General features: G+C 48.3%; 2 protein-coding genes and 1 long non-coding RNA gene across 4 annotated transcripts in view; all 3 read right to left on the bottom strand.

The window, feature by feature from the left end:
• Positions 1-250: 250 nt before the first annotated feature.
• LOC311120310 (ras-related protein Rab-31-like) lies at positions 251-7,270 on the bottom strand (the record flags this gene model as incomplete). Its single annotated transcript, XM_084194934.1, has 8 exons — positions 251-348; positions 1,280-1,389; positions 1,816-1,922; positions 2,558-2,629; positions 3,696-3,777; positions 4,928-4,980; positions 6,584-6,610; positions 7,235-7,270. 8 exons carry the CDS (start codon positions 7,268-7,270, stop codon positions 251-253), a joined length of 585 nt encoding a protein of 194 aa, XP_084051060.1.
• A 3,867-nt stretch (positions 7,271-11,137) lies between these two features.
• Positions 11,138-13,499, bottom strand: LOC311120309. The gene is made up of 2 exons (XR_014612146.1): positions 13,421-13,499; positions 11,138-13,372 (listed from the first exon to the last, which is right to left on the bottom strand). It is a non-coding gene; the product is annotated as an uncharacterized lncRNA (long non-coding RNA).
• A 727-nt stretch (positions 13,500-14,226) lies between these two features.
• Positions 14,227-18,337, bottom strand: part of LOC311120308 (ralA-binding protein 1-like) — a 44,164-nt gene continuing 40,053 nt past the window's right edge. The window contains exons 10-12 of one of the 2 annotated variants that reach the window (XR_014612145.1): positions 17,402-17,522; positions 15,485-15,941; positions 14,227-14,280 (exon numbers count right to left, since the gene is read on the bottom strand). Coding sequence is in view for 1 of the 2 variants with exons in the window: in XM_084194933.1 (XP_084051059.1) it covers positions 15,618-15,941; positions 17,402-17,522 (445 nt within the window). In the remaining variant the exon portion in view is untranslated. Of the gene's footprint in view, positions 14,281-15,315; positions 15,942-17,401; positions 17,523-18,337 lie in introns of those variants that run through there. The other variant, XM_084194933.1, reaches the window with a different exon arrangement.

Raw genomic sequence — 18,337 nt, 5'->3', positions numbered from 1 at the left:
CTGAATTCTGAACCGACCCCTTGCTCCCTAGGCCTTCATGTAGATCCAAGAGGAAACTGAACCGACCCCTTGCTCCCTAGGCCTTCATGTAGATCCAAGAGGAAATGTGGTGATATCTCCAACTTGGAGTCAGATAAGCTAGGTAGGTGGATCACACACCCTCTCCACCTTACAATTTTCAAATTGTAAGGTGACTAGGTGTTAGGGGGTAGGGTGCTCGGGGTCTATTTGGGACTCAACAGTGGTCTTACTAGCAGCAGAGTTTGTTAGACGGAGGGGGCTGCCGGGTTATCTTGAAGGACTCGTTGCTGTCAACGTCTGGATTCTCCAGAGGTGGTATCTGTTTACCTGAAACACATCACAGGATCAGTTTGAAGGTGCAGTTTAAACAACCAGGTGCAGTTTGAAGGTGCAGTTTGAACAACCAGGTGCAGTTTAAACAACCAGGTGCAGTTTGAAGGAAGTTGAGGTCGTGGGGGAGGGGGGGGGGGGGGGGGGTACTATTCCATGGAATAGTATAACAGTAATCCTTCTACACGCCCCCCCCTCCCCATAAAAAAAAAAGGGTGGTTGTGTCCCACTGGCTATGCTAAGTTGAATGCACCAATTTGTAAGTCGCTCTGGATAAGAGCGTCTGCTAAATGACTTTAAATGTTTCTGGAGTAACTAGCGTTAGCAATGGCTCCAGAAGCTAAATGGTATCCATGAGTTCCTCTGACTCTGGGTATGTAGAAAAAGGGCTTAATTGACAAGATCTCGCACTACATCCCTTTAAGTGGTGAATCCTAACTTTCACTTAAGTTGAATTGTCACTTAGTCACACAATGAGGTCAATGGGAGACTAAGTGAAAATCTGACTTAAAGTGGAAGTTAAGATGTGTCCCAAAGAGAGCTGTTAACAGGCACTGTGCTAATATAATATGCCATTTAGCAGACGCTTTTATCCAAAGCAACTTACAGTCATGTGCGCATACATTTTTGCATACGGGTGGTCCCGGGGATCGAACCCACTACCCTGGCGTTACAAGCGCCATGCTCTACCAGCTGAGCTACAGAGGACCACTACTCTGTCTTACAAGGTTGAATGGAATGTTGCGGTGTCTACAACGAACAGACGTCAAAAGACATTCACAAAGGGATGCTCTAGTTTAGTTTACTTTGCAGAGGAACACCTTATGGACGCATAACAATTCACGATAAACAAACTAAACAGTGTTTGATGTGGTTCGGGTGGAATGAACCACCTTGCCAACATAAACTCTGAACTAGAAACACTTACTAATCTTCTGAAAGAGCTCCTCCACGTTGACAGCGTTTCTGGCGCTGGTCTCCATGAAGATAGCTGCAATGGACTCAGCAAAGTCCTTAGCTTCCTTCATAGGAACTTCCCTGTTAAAGGAGAAACTAAAACTACAGCTTAGGTTGACTCAACAACAGGGCTTCCATAACAAACTTAGCCTTTAACGTATAGGGGTGAGGTTACACACTCGTGAGAATGTCAGCTCAGAATAGTATTTTAGTTGTTAAGTAAAGAAAATGAAACCTTTGTTGTGAACTTCCTACACTTCCTTAGCTTGAGACTGGTAGCTAGGCTAATACTTCCTAGTCTTAAAATATAAGAAAGGTGGACGTCGAGGTCCTGTCAATCAAAGGGTCCTTAAGGACTACAGAGCAGAGTTGTTTAGCAGAGTCCCAGGAACAGCCATACACAACACCGTGGCAAGGTGACCAATCAACAGGGTTCCCATGACCACGTTAGGCCTTTAACATGGCTCATTCTACAGTGGTGGTGAAGTACCAACACATGACTGATACCTGATGTCCCCCAAATCCTTCTTGTTCCCTGCCAAGGCTACAATGATGTCCTCAGGACCGTGCTCCTTCAGCTCCTTCACCCATTTCTTTAGTGTCTGGAAAGAGTCCTGATGGCCAGACAGACAGACATAACAGAAGAGGGCAGACAGACAGAACAGAACAGGGCAGACAGGCAGGCAGACAGAACAGGGCAGACAGAACAGTCAGACAGAACAGTCAGAACAGGGCAGACAGAACAGGGCAGACAGAGCAGACAGAACAGAACAGAACAGGGCAGTCAGAACAGGGCAGACAGAACAGGGCAGACAGAGCAGGCAGACAGAACAGAACAGAACAGAACAGGGCAGACAGACAGAACAGAACAGAACAGGGCAGACAGAACAGACATAGACAGACAGAACAGGGCAGACAGAACAGGGCAGACAGAACAGGGCAGACAGAACAGACAGGCAGACAGACCAAAGGCCAGGTTACACTTTACTACAGGACTGATTTGTAAAACTTAGCTTTTTATACCCCAAAGCCCCCAAAGTCTGGGCCCGTATTCATAAAGTAGAATCAGGATCAGGTCCCCACCTGTCCAATATCATCTTAATTATAATGATCTAAAAGGCTAAACGGATCCTAGATCAGCAGTGCTACTCTGAGACGCTTTATGACCACAGGAGTTGTCAAGACAACACAAACGTGCTGTAATGTCTGTAGTCTGGGAATCCACGCAGAATATTGATGCGTTCCTTCCCAGTTTGGTGATGTCATAGACTAGGACAGCAGCGGCAGAGCCTCTGTAGTACACGGCGGCTAGCGAGTGGAACTGGAATACAACCATACATTAAGTTAGCTACGAACAAGGGGAGGTTGCAGTTCATATGACATGTTTTAACCATGTTTAACTAACTATTTCAGCTTTAGGGTAAAAAAAAAAATGAAACATTCAAGTTTAAATATAAAACAGGAAATAATATAAATTGATGATAAGATAGAAGCTATAGTGATTTACAAAACAGTATAACTGAGATATTATTTCCCCATGTGTTAAGGACATAGTAATGAGTCATTCCAACAGCACGCATGGTCAGCATATTGCCCAGCCTACACACTTTTCCATTTACACTCACACGCACGCACTCACCTCACTCAAATGCACGTACACACTTTTCCATTTACACCCCACCCCTGTGAGTCATCACACCACATCAACACTGTGAACCTTGAACTCTGAACCCATGGTGTGTCCCAGAATAACCAACCACGTCTTCTCTAAGAATAGGAATACTTCTCATGATGACATGAGACATATGTTACACAGTCAAGAAAAGCCACTTGAGCAGTGATTGGACAGATACCATCGGAACCAGGAAGTATGGCTGTTGCAACGCGAGACAAGACAACAACATCAAACTAAATCTCTGTCCAATGGACAGATCAAATAGTGAGTAGGGTTGTCCATTCCCAACCCATCCGTAGTCTCCAGGAATCGGTCTTTACCTCCCGGAAAGCAGTGAAACTTATTTTGGAGATTGTTTTATTTGTATCCAGTCAACAAGAAAATAATGTGGACAGGTTTTTCTAATCTCCCAGAATAGAGATTGGTCCTATTTTGAGATGGTAACCCTACCAGTGAGAGCAGTGGAGGCTGCTGAGGGGAGGACGGCTCATAATAATGGATGGAATGGAGTCAATGGAATGGAGTCAATGGAATGGAAACCATGTGTTTGATGCCATTCCATTGACTCCATTCCAGCCATTATTATGAGCCGTCCTCCCCTCAGCAGCCTCCATTGAGTGAGAGAGAAAGGTGGACAGGTGAAGAATGAGAAGGGAGGAGGAACTAAACAGATAAAGGATGAAGAAGAGGAGGAAGAGGAAGAGGTACCCACCCTTTCCTGTCCCGCTGTGTCCCAGATGAGGAACTTGTGTAGTTCATGTCCACACGGCACTGTCTTGGTTAAAAACGATGCCCTGCAAGTAACACAGAACATTAGGCCTAGCATAGCCTTAGCATTAAGACAACCGTCTGAATGTAGCATAGCCTTAGCATTAAGACAACTGTCTGAATGTAGCATAGCCTTAGCATTAAGACAACTGTCTGAATGTAGCATAGAATAGTGCTAACTGTCAAGGACAGAACAGGTCAGGACAAAACAGAGCAGGACAGGTCAGAGCAGGTCAGGACAGGTCAGAGCAGGACAGAGCAGATCAGGGCAGAGCAGGACAGAGCAGGTCAGAACAGAACAGGGCAGGTCAGGACACAGCAGAACAGGACAGGACAGAGCAGGTCAGAGCAGTACAGAACAGGACAGAGCAGATCAGAGTATGCCAGAACAGGACAGAGCAGAGCAGGACAGGTCAGAGCAGGACAGAACAGAACAGGGCAGGTCAGGACAGAACAGAACAGGGCAGGTCAGAGCAGGACAGAACAGAACAGGGCAGGTCAGGACAGAGCAGTACAGGTCAGGACAGAACAGGACAGAGCAGGACAGGTCAGGACAGAACAGGACAGAGCAGGACAGGTCAGGACAGAACAGGACAGAGCAGGACAGAACAGGTCAGGACAGAGCAGGACAGAACAGGGCAGGTCAGGACAGAGCAGGACAGAGCAGGACAGGTCAAAACAGAATAGAAGAATAACTGTATTTTTCCCCATGTGGGATGATGACTGTTTTAGACTCCGTAGCCACCAAGGCCTATTATGAGATACACTGGCCCTGTGTAGCTCAGTTGGTAGAGCATGGCGCTTACAACGGCAGGGTTGTGGGTTCGATTCCCACAGGGGCCCAGTATGAAAAGAAAAAAAATTGATGCACTCACTAAGTCGCTCTGGATAAGAGTGTCTGCTAAATGACTTAAATGTAATACACAATCAGATATGGAATATTTGGACATAAAGCCCTTATTTCCTGGAAAATCCTTCCAACACATATTATGCTAATTTCATTTTCTTCCTTGGATGTGGAAGACAGAGTTTGAGACACTGGTTTTATTTGAGATTGTCATGCAATTAAACTTGATATTCCTGAAAGGTCTCCAGAACAGGACAGGCAGGAAGCTGATTACACACTTGTTGCTGCCTATTGCATAGAAAAAGGGTATTAATGCTCTTACAACGTACCCTATTGTTGGACTGACGTTGTGGTCGAAATGGTCTTGCACAAAACGACATACAGTGGGGAAAAAAAGTATTTAGTCAGCAACCAATTGTGCAAGTTCTCCCACTTAAAAAGATGAGAGAGGCCTGTAATTTTCATCATAGGTACACATCAACTATGACAGACAAATTGAGAAAAATGTTTCCAGAAAATCACATTGTAGGATTTTTTATGAATTTATTTGCAAATTATGGTGGAAAATAAGTATTTGGTCACCTACAAACAATCAAGATTTCTGGCTCTCACAGACCGTTAACTTCTTCTTTAAGAGGCTCCTCTGTCCTCCACTCGTTACCTGTATTAATGGCACCTGTTTGAACTTGTTATCAGTATAAAAGACACCTGTACACAACCTCAAACAGTCACACTCCAAACTCCACTATGGCCAAGACCAAAGAGCTGTCAAAGGACACCAGAAACAAAATTGTAGACCTGCACCAGGCTGGGAAGACTGAATCTGCAATAGGTAAGCAGCTTGGTTTGAAGAAATCAACTGTGGGAGCAATTCTTAGGAAATGGAAGACATACAAGACCACTGATAATCTCCCTCGATCTGGGGCTCCACGCAATATCTCACCCCGTGGGATCAAAATGATCACAAGAACGGTGAGCAAAAATCCCAGAACCACACGGGGGGACCTAGTGAATGACCTGCAGAGAGCTGGGACCAAAGTAACAAAGCCTACCATCAGTAACACACTACGCCGCCAGGGACGCAAATCCTGCAGTGCAAGACGTGTCCCCCTGCTTAAGCCAGTACATGTCCAGGCCCGTCTGAAGTTTGCTAGAGTGCATTTGGATGATCCAGAAGAGGATTGGGAGAATGTCATATGGTCAGATGAAACCAAAATATAACTTTTTGGTAAAAACTCAACTCGTCGTGTTTGGAGGACAAAGAATGCTGAGTTGCATCCAAAGAACACCATACCTACTGTGAAGCATGGGGGTGGAAACATCATGTTTTGGGGCTGTTTTTCTGCAAAGGGACCAGGACGACTGATCCGTGTAAAGGAAAGAATGAATGGGGCCATGTATCGTGAGATTTTGAGTGAAAACCTCCTTCCATCAGCAAGGGCATTGAAGATGAAACGTGGCTGGGTCTTTCAGCATGACAATGATCCCAAACACACCGCCTGGGCAACGAAGGAGTGGCTTCGTAAGAAGCATTTCAAGGTCCTGGAGTGGCCTAGCCAGTCTCCAGATCTCAACCCCATAGAATCTTTGGAGGGAGTTGAAAGTCTGTGTTGCCCAGCGACAGCCCCAAAACATCACTGCTCTAGAGGAGATCTGCATGGAGGAATGGGGCAAAATACCAGCAACAGTGTGTGAAAACCTTGTGAAGACTTACAGAAAACGTTTGACCTGTGTCATTGCCAACAAAGGGTATATAACAAAGTATTGAGAAACTTTTGTTATTGACCAAATACTTATTTTCCACCATAATTTGCAAATAAAATCATTAAATATCCTACAATGTGATTTTCTGGATTTTTTTTTCTCATTTTGTCTGTCATAGTTGACGTGTACCTATGATGAAAATTACAGGCCTCTCTCATCTTTTTAAGTGGGAGAACATACACAATTGGTGGCTGACTAAATACTATTTTTCCCCACTGTACAATACTAGACTTGCCCACTCCTGTATCCTTAATAAAAAAAAAAATATTAAAAATTGGTGAAATGCTATGTAGGGGTTGCTCTATTTGTACAGAAGATACAGTAATGTTATTGCCTAAAGCATCCTAGTAGCCTATGTTGTTTGTGTAGCTTATGGTAACCAAGGAAACATACATACTGTATCTGTTGGTGTAGTCATGTAGGACCAAATAGTTACTTTATTTATTTTTTTAAACTCTAGCGGGATGGTGACGTAACGGTTGGTATTTAATAGAAGAGCCATTCCAAAAATGCAGTTTAAGGGAAATCTCTTAACAAAACAAACAATGCTGCAGTACAACAAACAACAACAACCCATAGCTGACAACACAATACAAAAGGGATTTTAAAGGCCTATGAAGGTCAGGGGAAAGGTTATGATTAGGTTATGCGGCGGCGACTCCACATTATTTTACTAAAGAAATATTGTCTCAATGTACAACGGTTCTTCGATAAGATGAGATAATAACAGTGCCGTTTCTATACGATGTCAAATTATAGTTAGACAGATAGGCATTCAAACGGTCGTGTTCCCAGTGTAAAAAGATACAGCCGGACCGCAGACAGAAGGAATTTCCAAAGAGAATCACCGCCCAATACCTTAATTAACTTACCCCTAGAAGACACACTTTAAGTTCCCGTATGGACATTTTAAAAGGTTACGGCAATCTAGGCATACTTCTTCCGTTTCCTTTCAACGCCTTTGTCTCTCCATGTTTGCTTACAAATGATTTTTCTTTAGATAAGAGAGAGAAAGAACCTCAGTCCCTAAACAGGACTTATGGCCATCTTTCCAAACAAAACGGAATCAGTTGGGAGCAACCCCGAAACGCTCACTGTCACGTGACGGCCGTAACCTCTTCTGTTACTTTTATGTTCAAAAGAGAAGAGATTACAAGAACATCTGAAAAAGACACCACCCCGAGAGCATCTGGTCACCGGGGTGGTGGCACAGGAATCCTCATCTCTCCCAAGTGGACATTCTCAATTTTTCCCCTGACCCATCTGTCTATCTCCTCATTTGAATTCCATGCTGTCACAGTCACTAGCCCATTTAAGCTTAATATCCTTGTCATCTATCGCCCTCCAGGTTCCCTTGGAGAGTTCATCAATGAGCTTGACGCCTTGATAAGTTCCTTTCCTGAGGATGGCTCACCCCTCACAGTTCTGGGGGATTTCAACCTCCCTACGTCTACATTTGACTCATTTCTCTCTGCCTCCTTCTTTCCACTCCTCTCCTCTTTTGACCTCACCCTCTCACCATCCCCCCCTACTCACAAGGCAGGCAATACGCTTGACCTCATCTTTACTAGATGCTGTTCTTCTACTAATCTCACTGCAACTCCCCTCCAAGTCTCCGACCACTACTTTGTATCATTTTCTCTCTCCCTCTCCTCCAACACTACTCACTCTGCCCCTACACAGATGGTAATGCGCCGTCGCAACCTTCGCTCTCTCTCTCCCGCTACTCTCTCCTCTTCCATCCTATCATCTCTTCCCTCTGCTAAATCCTTCTCCCTCCGATCTCCTGATTCTGCCTCCTCAACCCTCCTCTCCTCCCTTTTTGCATATTTTGACTCTCTATGTCCCCTATCCTCCCGGCCGGCTTGGTCCTCCCCTCCTTCTTCGTGGCTTGACGACTCATTGCGAGCTCACAGAACAGGGCTCCGGGCAGCCGAGCGGAAATGGAGGAAAACTAGACTCCCTGCAGACCTGGCATCTTTTCACTCCCTCCTCTCTACATTTTCTTCCTCTGTTTCTGCTGCTAAAGCCACTTTCTACCACTCTAAATTTCAAGCCTCTGCCTCTAACCCTAGGAAGCTCTTTGCCACTTTCTCCTCCCTGCTGAATCCTCCTCCCCCTCCCTCCTCCCTCTCTGTGGATGACTTCGTCAACCATTTTGAAAAGAAGGTTAACGACATCCGATCCTCATTTATTAAGTCAAATGACACCGCTGGTCCTGCTCACACTGCCCTACCCTATGCTTTGACTTCTTTCTCCCCTCTCTCTCCAGATGAAATCTTGCGACTTGTGACGGCAGGCCGCCCAACAACCTGCCTGCTTGACCCTATCCCCTCTCTTCTCCAGACCATTTCCGGAGACCTTCTCCCTTACCTCACCTCGCTCATCAACTCATCCTTGACCGCTGGCTATGTCCCTTCCATCTTCAAGAGAGCGAGAGTTGCATCCCTCCTCAAAAAACCTACACTCGATCCCTCAAATGTCAACAACTACAGACCAGTATCCCTTCTTTTCTCTCCAAAACTATTGAGCGTGCCGTCTTTAGCCAACTCTCTTGCTATCTCTCTCAGAATTACCTTCTTGATCCAAACCAGTCAGGTTTCAAGACTGGTCATTCAACTGAGACTGCTCTTCTCTGTGTCACGGAGGCTCTCCGCACTCCTAAAGCTAAATCTCTCTCCTCTGCTCTCGTCCTTCTAGACCTATCTGCTGCCTTTGATACTGTGAACCATCAGATCCTCCTCTCCACCCTCTCCGAGTTGGGCATCTCCGGCGCTGCTCACTCTTGGATTGTGTCCTACCTGACAGGTCGCTTCTACCAGGTGGCGTGGCGAGAATCTGTCTCCGCACCACGTGCTCTCACCACTGGTGTCCCCCAGGGCTCAGTTCTAGGCCCTCTCCTATTCTCTCTATACGCCAAGTCACTTGGCTCTGTCATATCCTCACATGGTCTCTCCTATCATTGCTACGCAGACGACACACAATTAATTTTCTCCTTTCCCCCTTCTGATAACCAGGTGGCGAATCGCATCTCTGGCAGACATATCAGTGTGGATGTCGGATCACCACCTCAAGCTGAACCTCAATAAGACGGCGCTGCTCTTCCTCCCGGGGAAGGACTGCCCGCTCCATGATCTCGCCATCACGGTTGACAACTCCATTGTGTCCTCCTCCCAGAGTGCAAAGAACCTTGCCGTGACCCTGGACAACACCCTTTCGTTCTCCGCTAACATCAAAGCAGTGACCCGATCCTGCAATTTCATGCTCTACAACATTTGCAGAGTACGACCCTATCTTACACAGAAAGCGGCACAGGTCCTAATCCAGGCACTTGTCATCTCCCGTCTGGATTACTGCAACTCGCTGTTGGCTGGGCCCCCTGCCTGTGCCATTAAACCACTACAACTTATCCAGAACGCTGCAGCCCGTCTGGTGTTCAACCTTCCCAAGTTCTCTCACGTCACCCCGCTCCTCCGCACACTCCACTGGCTTCCAGTTGAAGCTCGCATCTACTACAAGACCATGGTGCTTGCCTATGGAGCTGTGAGGGGAACGGCACCTCCATACCTTCAGGCTCTGATCAGTCCCTACACCCAAACGAGGGCATTGCGTTCATCCACCTATGGCCTGCTAGCCCCCCCTACCTCTACGGAAGCACAGTTCCCGCTCAGCCCAGTCAAAGCTATTCGCTGCTCTGGCACCCCAACGGTGGAACAAGCTCCCCCACGACGCCAGGACAGCGGAGTCACTGACCACCTTCCGGTGACACTTGAAACCCTACCTCTTTAAGGAATACCTGGAATAGTCTAACAGTAATCCTTCTACACCCCCCCTCCCCCAGTGGTTGTCCCACTGGCTATCCTAAGTTGAATGCACCAATTTGTAAGTCGCTCTGGATAAGAGCGTCTGCTAAATGACTTAAATGTTAAATGTAAAATTTAATGGTTGTCCTTCTGGAAGGTTCTCCCATCTCCACAGAGGAACTCTGGTGCTCTGTCAGAGTGACCATCGGGTTATAGGTCACCTCCCTGACCAAGGCCCTTCTCCCCCGATTGCTCAGTTTGGCCGGTGGCCAGCTCTAGGAAGAGTCTTGGTGGTTCCAAACTTCTTCCATTTAAAAATGATGGAGGCCACTGTGTTCTTTGGGACCTTCAATACTGCAGAAATGTTTTGGTACCCTTCCCCAGATCTGTGCCTCGACACAATCAGGTCTCTGAGCTCTACAGACAATTCCTTCGAACTCATGGCTTGGTTTTTGCTCTGACGTGCACTGTCAACTAAGGGACCTTGTATAGACAGGTGTGTGCCTTTCCAAATCATGTCCAATCAATTTAATTTACCACAGGTGGACTCCAATCAAGTTGTAGAAACATCTCAAGGATGATCAATGGAAACAGGATGCACCTGAGCTCAATTTCAAAACTCATAGCAAATGGTCTGAATACTTATGTAAATAAGGTATGTTTTTTAATTTTAAAACATTCGCTAAAATTTCTACAAACCTGTTTTCATTTTGTCATTATGGGTTAGTGTGTGTAGATTGCTGAGGATTATTTATTTTTTATCAATTTTTGAATAAAGCTGTAACATAACAAAATGTGGAAAAAGTGAAAGGGTCTGAATACTTTCCAAAGGCACTGTATATAATACTTACTGACAAATGTTGTTAAAACAGCTATATAAATCAAATTTGATTAATTCATTGATTGACAAGAGAACCTTGGGGTAGTTTTACTGGTGTTTATAAAACAGATGACCAATAAGGAACCATACTGTTCAGTTGAACACTTTTATTTTTCACTGCCATGGGAATCTACGAAAGCCTTTAACAATATGAAAATAACCGAAGATGCCGAAAGATTAAACCACAGTTACGAGCCATATCCATTTCAAATCATGACAGATTCATTGATAAACAATAATTAACATTTCTAAAATCACATTTCCCTACCAACAGGATTTGCTCATACCAACAAGTTCCAATGCTGAAGAACAGAACGCTGTCACACTAGAATCTTCCTTCAGTTAATTCGGATCATTACTTATATAAAAAACAGAAACGCCAAAAACATCGTAAGAGTTGAAAATACAGTATCTTTTACATTTTACAATAATGTTCATGCTGTGCCGTCCTTCTCTCCTTCACTTTCACCCCATCACAGATTTTACAACGATAGATAGATAGCATGTTTCCATTGTAAAAGGTCATAGACTATGCATTCTGAAATGACTGACTTATAATGTTGACTTGTGCCCACTTATAACAGGGTCTTGTTTATTAGGGCAGACAAATTTTTTTTTTTTTAAATGTTTTGCAACGTAAAGCGAAAAATTAGCATTTCTTATTGAACAAGTCCAGGTAGTTCCTCCACCGTTTCAGTTTGGTTTTCTTCCGTTTGGTGCCTAATGAACACCACCCAGTCCTTCTGGCATTAAGAGATGTAATCATTAATGTAGAGAATAAAAAGCAAGGCTACATTTTACTTGAAGGCTACCTACATAAAAGGACTTCATAACACATTCATAACCCATCCATAACTCATTCATAAGCAACAAGCAAGTTGACAAGCACTTCGTATGCAATATCTTTGGGTTGTGAACGTGTTCTATAGATCATTCACTGGTTCGCATTAACAGGCACAGCACTGCTAAGTGAAGTTGACAATGTTTGTGCTACTTCTTTAGCTTAGCATCATCTTCTATATATTATATTACTGAATAAATGGCATCAGGTAGGTACATTTAATCATTTTATATTTGCCATGATTAGTCTTCTCCAAATATCTACCAGAGTATTGTGTAAATATATAATCTATAGATAGATCAATCATAAATTCTTAAAATGGAAATTTCTAAATATTGATATTTCATCTCCAGCACCACCCCAACATCCACATATGTGAAAATGGGGGCGTTTCTATGTTTTGTGGTAAAAAAAAATATGGAGGAAGATGTGTTTCCAATGACATCAACGGTGTGCATCGTGTGTGTCTAACAAACTACGAGGAGGCATTGCCCGTCATTGGAAACGCTCATCTTGATCTTTCTTACTACAAAACATAGAGACGCGCCATTTTCACATATGTTGACGTGGGGGTGGGTGCTGGAGATTACGAATATGAAATATATAATATTTTTTGAAATTTCTCTTTAATTGATTCAAAAGACCATATATGTTGTCCTTAGTGGTTCTATAGACAGTGGAGCTTGTCCAGTCCCCCTCTGTTAGTTATTAATGCACAGAGGTCACGTTCCATTCCATTCATTATTGGTTAAGGATTGGTGTTGGTTTTGCATGGGCCCTATTACAAAGCTGTCATCTATAGTAAGATGCTTTTCTATAACTTATAGGTCAGGGCCTGTATTCATAAAGCAACCGAATAGGAGCCGCTGATCTAGACTCAGTTTTGCCTTTTAGATTGTAGTGAATAAGACTACATGGACAGGAGGGGACCTGGTCCCAGATCAGCACTGATCCTACTCTGAGACTCTTTATGAATATGGGACCTGGAGCCCAACTCCTCCTACTGTAGAAGCCTCTCTCCTCTCCACCTCCTCCTACTGTAGAAGCCTCTCTCCTCTCCACCTCCTCCTACTGTAGAAGCCTCTCTCCTCTCCACCTCCTCCTCCTACTGTAGAAGCCTCTCTCCTCTCCTCTCCACCTCCTCCTACTGTAGAAGCCTCTCTCCTCTCCTCCTCCAACTCCTCCTACTGTAGAAGCCTCTCTCCTCTCCTCCTCCTCCTCCTACTGTAGAAGCCTCTCTCCTCTCCTCCTCCACCTCCTCCACCTCCTCCTCCTCCTCCTCCACCTCCTCCTACTGTAGAAGCCTCTCTCCTCCTCCTCCTCCTCCTCCTACTGTAGAAGCCTCTCCCCTCTCCTCTCCTCTCCTCCTCCACCTCCTCCTACTGTAGAAGCCTCTCTCCTCCTACTGTAGAAGCCTCTCTCCTCTCCTCTCCACCTCCTCCTCCACCTCCTCCTACTACTGTAGAAGCCTCTCTCCTCTCCTCTCCTCCTCCTCTCCTCCTACTGTAGAAGCCCCTCTCCTCTCCTCCTCCACCTCCTCCTACTGTAGAAGCCTCTCTCCTCTCCTCCTCCTCCTCCTACTGTAGAAGCCTCTCTCCTCTCCTCCTCCACCTCCTCCTGTAGAAGCCTCTCTCCTCTCCTCCTCCACCTACTGTAGAAGCCTCTCTCCTCTCCTCTCCTCCTCCTCCTCCTACTGTAGAAGCCTCTCTCCTCTCCTCCTCCTCCTCCTCCTCCTACTGTAGAAGCCTCTCTCCTCTCCACCTCCACCTCCTCCTACTGTAGAAGCCTCTCTCCTCTCCTCCTCCTCCTCCTACTGTAGAAGCCCCTCTCCTCTCCTCCTCCTACTGTAGAAGCCTCTCTCCTCTCCTCCTCCACCCCTCCTACTGTAGAAGCCTCTCTCCTCTCCTCCTCCACCTCCTCCTACTGTAGAAGCCTCTCTCCTCTCCTCCTCCTCCACCTCCTCCTACTGTAGAAGCCTCTCTCCTCTCCTCCTCCACCCCTGCTACTGTAGAAGCCTCTCTCCTCCTCCACCTCCTCCTACTGTAGAAGCCTCTCTCCTCTCCTCCACCTCCTCCTACTGTAGAAGCCTCTCTCCTCTCCTCCTCCTCCACCACCTCCTCCTACTGTAGAAGCCTCTCTCCTCTCCTCCTCCACCCCTGCTACTGTAGAAGCCTCTCTCCTCTCCTCTCCTCCTCCTCCTCCTCCTACTGTAGAAGCCTCTCTCCTCTCCTCCTCCACCCCTGCTACTGTAGAAGCCTCTCTCCTCTCCTCCTCCACCCCTGCTACTGTAGAAGCCTCTCTCCTCTCCTCTCCTCCTCCTCCTCCTCCTACTGTAGAAGCCTCTCTCCTCTCCTCTCCTCCTCCTCCTACTGTAGAAGCCTCTCTCCTCTCCTCCTCCTCCACCTCCTCCTACTGTAGAAGCCTCTCTCCTCTCCTCCTCCACCCCTGCTACTGTAGAAGCCTCTCTCCTCTCCTCCTCCTCCACCTCCTCCTACTGTAGAAGCCTCTCTCCTCTCCTCCTCCACCCCTGCTACTGTAGAAGCCTCTCTCCTCTCCTCCTCCACCTCCTCCTACTGTAGAAGCCTCTCTCCTCTCCTCCTCCACCTCCTCCTGTAGAAGCCCCTCTCCTCTCCTCCTCCTACTGTAGAAGCCTCTCTCCTCTCCTCCTCCACCCCTCCTACTGTAGAAGCCTCTCTCCTCTCCTCCTCCACCCCTCCTACTGTAGAAGCCTCTCTCCTCTCCTCTCCTCCTCCACCTCCTCCTACTGTAGAAGCCTCTCTCCTCTCCTCCTCCACCCCTCCTACTGTAGAAGCCTCTCTCCTCTCCTCCTCCACCCCTCCTACTGTAGAAGCCTCTCTCCTCTACCTCCTCCTACTGTAGTAGCCTCTCTCCTCTCCTCCTCCACCTCCTCCTACTGTAGAAGCCTCTCTCCTCTCCTCCTCCACCTCCTCCTACTGTAGAAGCCTCTCTCCTCTCCTCCTCCACCCCTCCTACTGTAGAAGCCTCTCTCCTCTACCTCCTCCTACTGTAGTAGCCTCTCTCCTCTCCTCCTCCACCTCCTCCTACTGTAGAAGCCTCTCTCCTCTCCTCCTCCACCTCCTCCTACTGTAGAAGCCTCTCTCCTCTCCTCTTCCTCCTCCTCCTACTGTAGAAGCCTCTCTCCTCTCCTCTCCTCCTCCACCTCCTCCTACTGTAGAAGCCTCTCTCCTCTCCTCCTCCACCTCCTCCTACTGTAGAAGCCTCTCTCCTCTCCTCCTCCACCTCCTCCTACTGTAGAAGCCTCTCTCCTCTCCTCCTCCACCTCCTCCTACTGTAGAAGCCTCTCTCCTCTCCTCCTCCTCCACCACCTCCTCCTACTGTAGAAGCCTCTCTCCTCTCCTCCTCCACCTCCTCCTACTGTAGTAGCCTCTCTCCTCTCCTCCTCCACCTCCTCCTACTGTAGTAGCCTCTCTCCTCTCCTCCTCCTCCACCTCCTCCTACTGTAGTAGCCTCTCTCCTCTCCTCCTCCACCTCCTCCTACTGTAGTAGCCTCTCTCCTCTCCTCTCCTCCTCCACCTCCTCCTACTGTAGAAGCCTCTCTCCTCTCCTCCTCCTCCACCTCCTCCTACTGTAGAAGCCTCTCTCCTCTCCTCTCCTACCTCCTCCACCACGTTTGGCCAGGGAGAGAGGGAGAGGCATGGATAGAGGCCAGGGAGAGAGGGATGGATAGATGGATAGAAGTGGAGAGGAGCTCACAGGTTGGTCTCCCTCCTGTCTTTACTAGGGGAAGGTTTAGGGGGATCCTTGGCGGTTGTAGCTTTCCCGTTCTTGGCTTCGACCGTCACCGCTGGCTCTGCTGCTGCAGCGGATACCACGGCAACTACGGAACGTTTGGTCTGCTCCTCACTCCTCACCTCTGGGCTGGCCTGTGTGGGCGGAGCCTGTTCTGCCGGAGGCGGGGCTGTCAGCTCCTGCTGCTGCAGCTTGTGGGTCTGGAGGAGGCGGAGCTGAACGCGCAGTTCCAAGATGGCTTCCTGTTCCTCGTGGATGGCCTGGTTGAAGTGGGTGTTCTTGTTCTGGAGGATGGAGACAAGGAGAGACAGTTCAGAGATATGGACAGACAGACAGACAGACGGACAGAGACAGAGCAACAATCCCAGCAGGTAAGAAGAGTCCATGGCCTGCTAACACATCTCTGGTTCAAACATATTTTCAGGAAAGTGCAGTCCTATTTTGTACATACTGCAGAAGCAAAACTAGATGACACAGAAGAAAAGCAGTAAGAAGTATAACGTAGCTCAGCAATCCCCCCCTCTCCTCCCTCCCTCCCCCTCTCACCTCCCTCCGTCTCTCTCCCCCCTCTCCTCCCTCCCCCTCTCTCCCCCTCTCACCTCCCTCCGTCTCTCTCCCCCCTCTCCTCCCTCCCCCTCTCTCCCCCTCCGTCTCTCTCCTCCTCTCCCCTCCCCCTCCTCCCCCCCCTCCCCCCCTCCTCCCCTCCGTCTCTCTCCTCCCTCCCCCTCTCTCCTCCCTCCCCCTCTCTCCTCCCTCTCCTCCCTCCGTCTCTCTCCTCCCCCTCTCCTCCCTCCCTTCCCTCCTCCCCCTCTCTCCTCCCCCCCTCCCCCTCTCCTCCCTCCGTCTCTCTCCTCCCTCTCTCTCCTCCCTCCCTCCCTCTCCTCCCTCCCTCTCTCTCTCTCTCCTCACTCCCCCCCTCCCGTCTCTCTCCTCCCCGTCTCTCTCCTCCCTCCCCTCCCCGTCCCTCTCCTCCCTCCCCGTCTCTCACCTCCCTCCGTCTCTCACCTCTCCCCTCCCCCTCCTCCCCCCCCTCCCCCCCTCCTCCCCTCCGTCTCTCTCCTCCCTCCCCCTCTCTCCTCCCTCCCCCTCTCTCCTCCCTCTCCTCCCTCCGTCTCTCTCCTCCCCCTCTCCTCCCTCCCTTCCCTCCTCCCCGTCCCTCTCCTTCCTCCCTCCCCGTCCCTCTCCTCCCTCCCCGTCCCTCTCCTCCCTCCCCGTCTCTCACCTCCCTCCGTCTCTCACCTCCCTCCGTCTCTCACCTCCCTCCGTCTCTCTCCTCCTCTCCCCTCCCCCTCCTCCCCCCCCTCCCCCCCTCCTCCCCTCCGTCTCTCTCCTCCCTCCCCCTCTCTCCTCCCTCCCCCTCTCTCCTCCCTCTCCTCCCTCCGTCTCTCTCCTCCCCCTCTCCTCCCTCCCTTCCCTCCTCCCCCTCTCTCCTCCCCCCCTCCCCCTCTCCTCCCTCCGTCTCTCTCCTCCCTCTCTCTCCTCCCTCCCTCCCCCTCCCTCCCTCTCTCTCCTCCCTCCCTCTCTCTCCTCCCCCTCTCTCTCTCTCTCTCTCCTCACTCCCCCCCTCCCCCCCCCTCCGTCTCTCTCCTCCCCGTCTCTCTCCTCCCTCCCCTCCCCGTCCCTCTCCTCCCTCCCCTCTCCTCCCTCCCCGTCTCTCACCTCCCTCCGTCTCTCACCTCCCTCCGTCTCTCACCTCCCTCCGTCTCTCACCTCCCTCCGTCTCTCACCTCCCTCCGTCTCTCACCTCCAGTTCTTCGTTCTGTTTCTGCAGCTCTTCCAGGATCATCTGGAGTTCCTCCTCGTCTTCACTCTCACTCTCACTGTCTGAAGAGTACTCCTCTGTCTCACTGCGACCCTGCTGACGACTACAGACACAGGGAGAGGAGAGCTGAGCGTAAGTTACATACACCATATACACAACGCCTCTCCCCTATCTGCCCTAGTTAAGGCATATGTATACACTGAGCGTACAAAACATTAAGGACACCTTCCTAATATTGAGTTGCACCCACTTTTGCCCTCAGAACAGACTCAATTTTCGTCAGGGCTTGGACTCTACAAGGTGTCGAAAGCGTTCCACAGGGATGCTGGCTCCATGTTGACTCCAATGCTTCCCACAGTTGTGTCAAGTTAGCTGGATGTCCTTTCGATGGTGGACCATTCTTGATACACACATTTCACGGTAAAGTCTACACCAGTTGTATTCGGCGCATGTGACAAATAAAATTGTTATATCAATATGATATTTACACAGCATAAAATGTTTTGTCTTTGTAACACAAACACACCCATCGATGTTTAGTTGACATATGTATCTACACTCGAGTTGGGCGATGTTTGTGCAATGTCTACATGTCGATCCCCAGGGTAGTGGGTTCGATCCCCGGGACAATCCATACAACAACAAAAAATTATGCACGCATGACTGTAAGTCGCTTTGGATAAAAGCGTCTGCTAAATGGCATATTATTATTATTATTATTATTATTTCGTTCTGGGATTTCCTCCAGGAAGATCTAACAGCTGATATAAGGAGAGACCAGATCAAACTAACCAGTGATAGAACAGTGCTGCAGGACAGCTGAGCTGACTCAAGACTGGGCATTCAACTCGCAGTAGTTAATATCGTTTCCACTGTTAAAAATTTACACTGAACAAAAGTATAAACGCTACATGTAAA

This window comes from Coregonus lavaretus (genome assembly GCF_964263955.1).
Source record: "Coregonus lavaretus genome assembly, contig: HAP1_SCAFFOLD_2246, whole genome shotgun sequence".
Classification (NCBI taxonomy): domain Eukaryota; kingdom Metazoa; phylum Chordata; class Actinopteri; order Salmoniformes; family Salmonidae; genus Coregonus; species Coregonus lavaretus.
The sequence above is the reverse complement of the archived record's forward strand: the minus strand, read 5'-3'. Positions and strand labels throughout refer to the sequence as shown.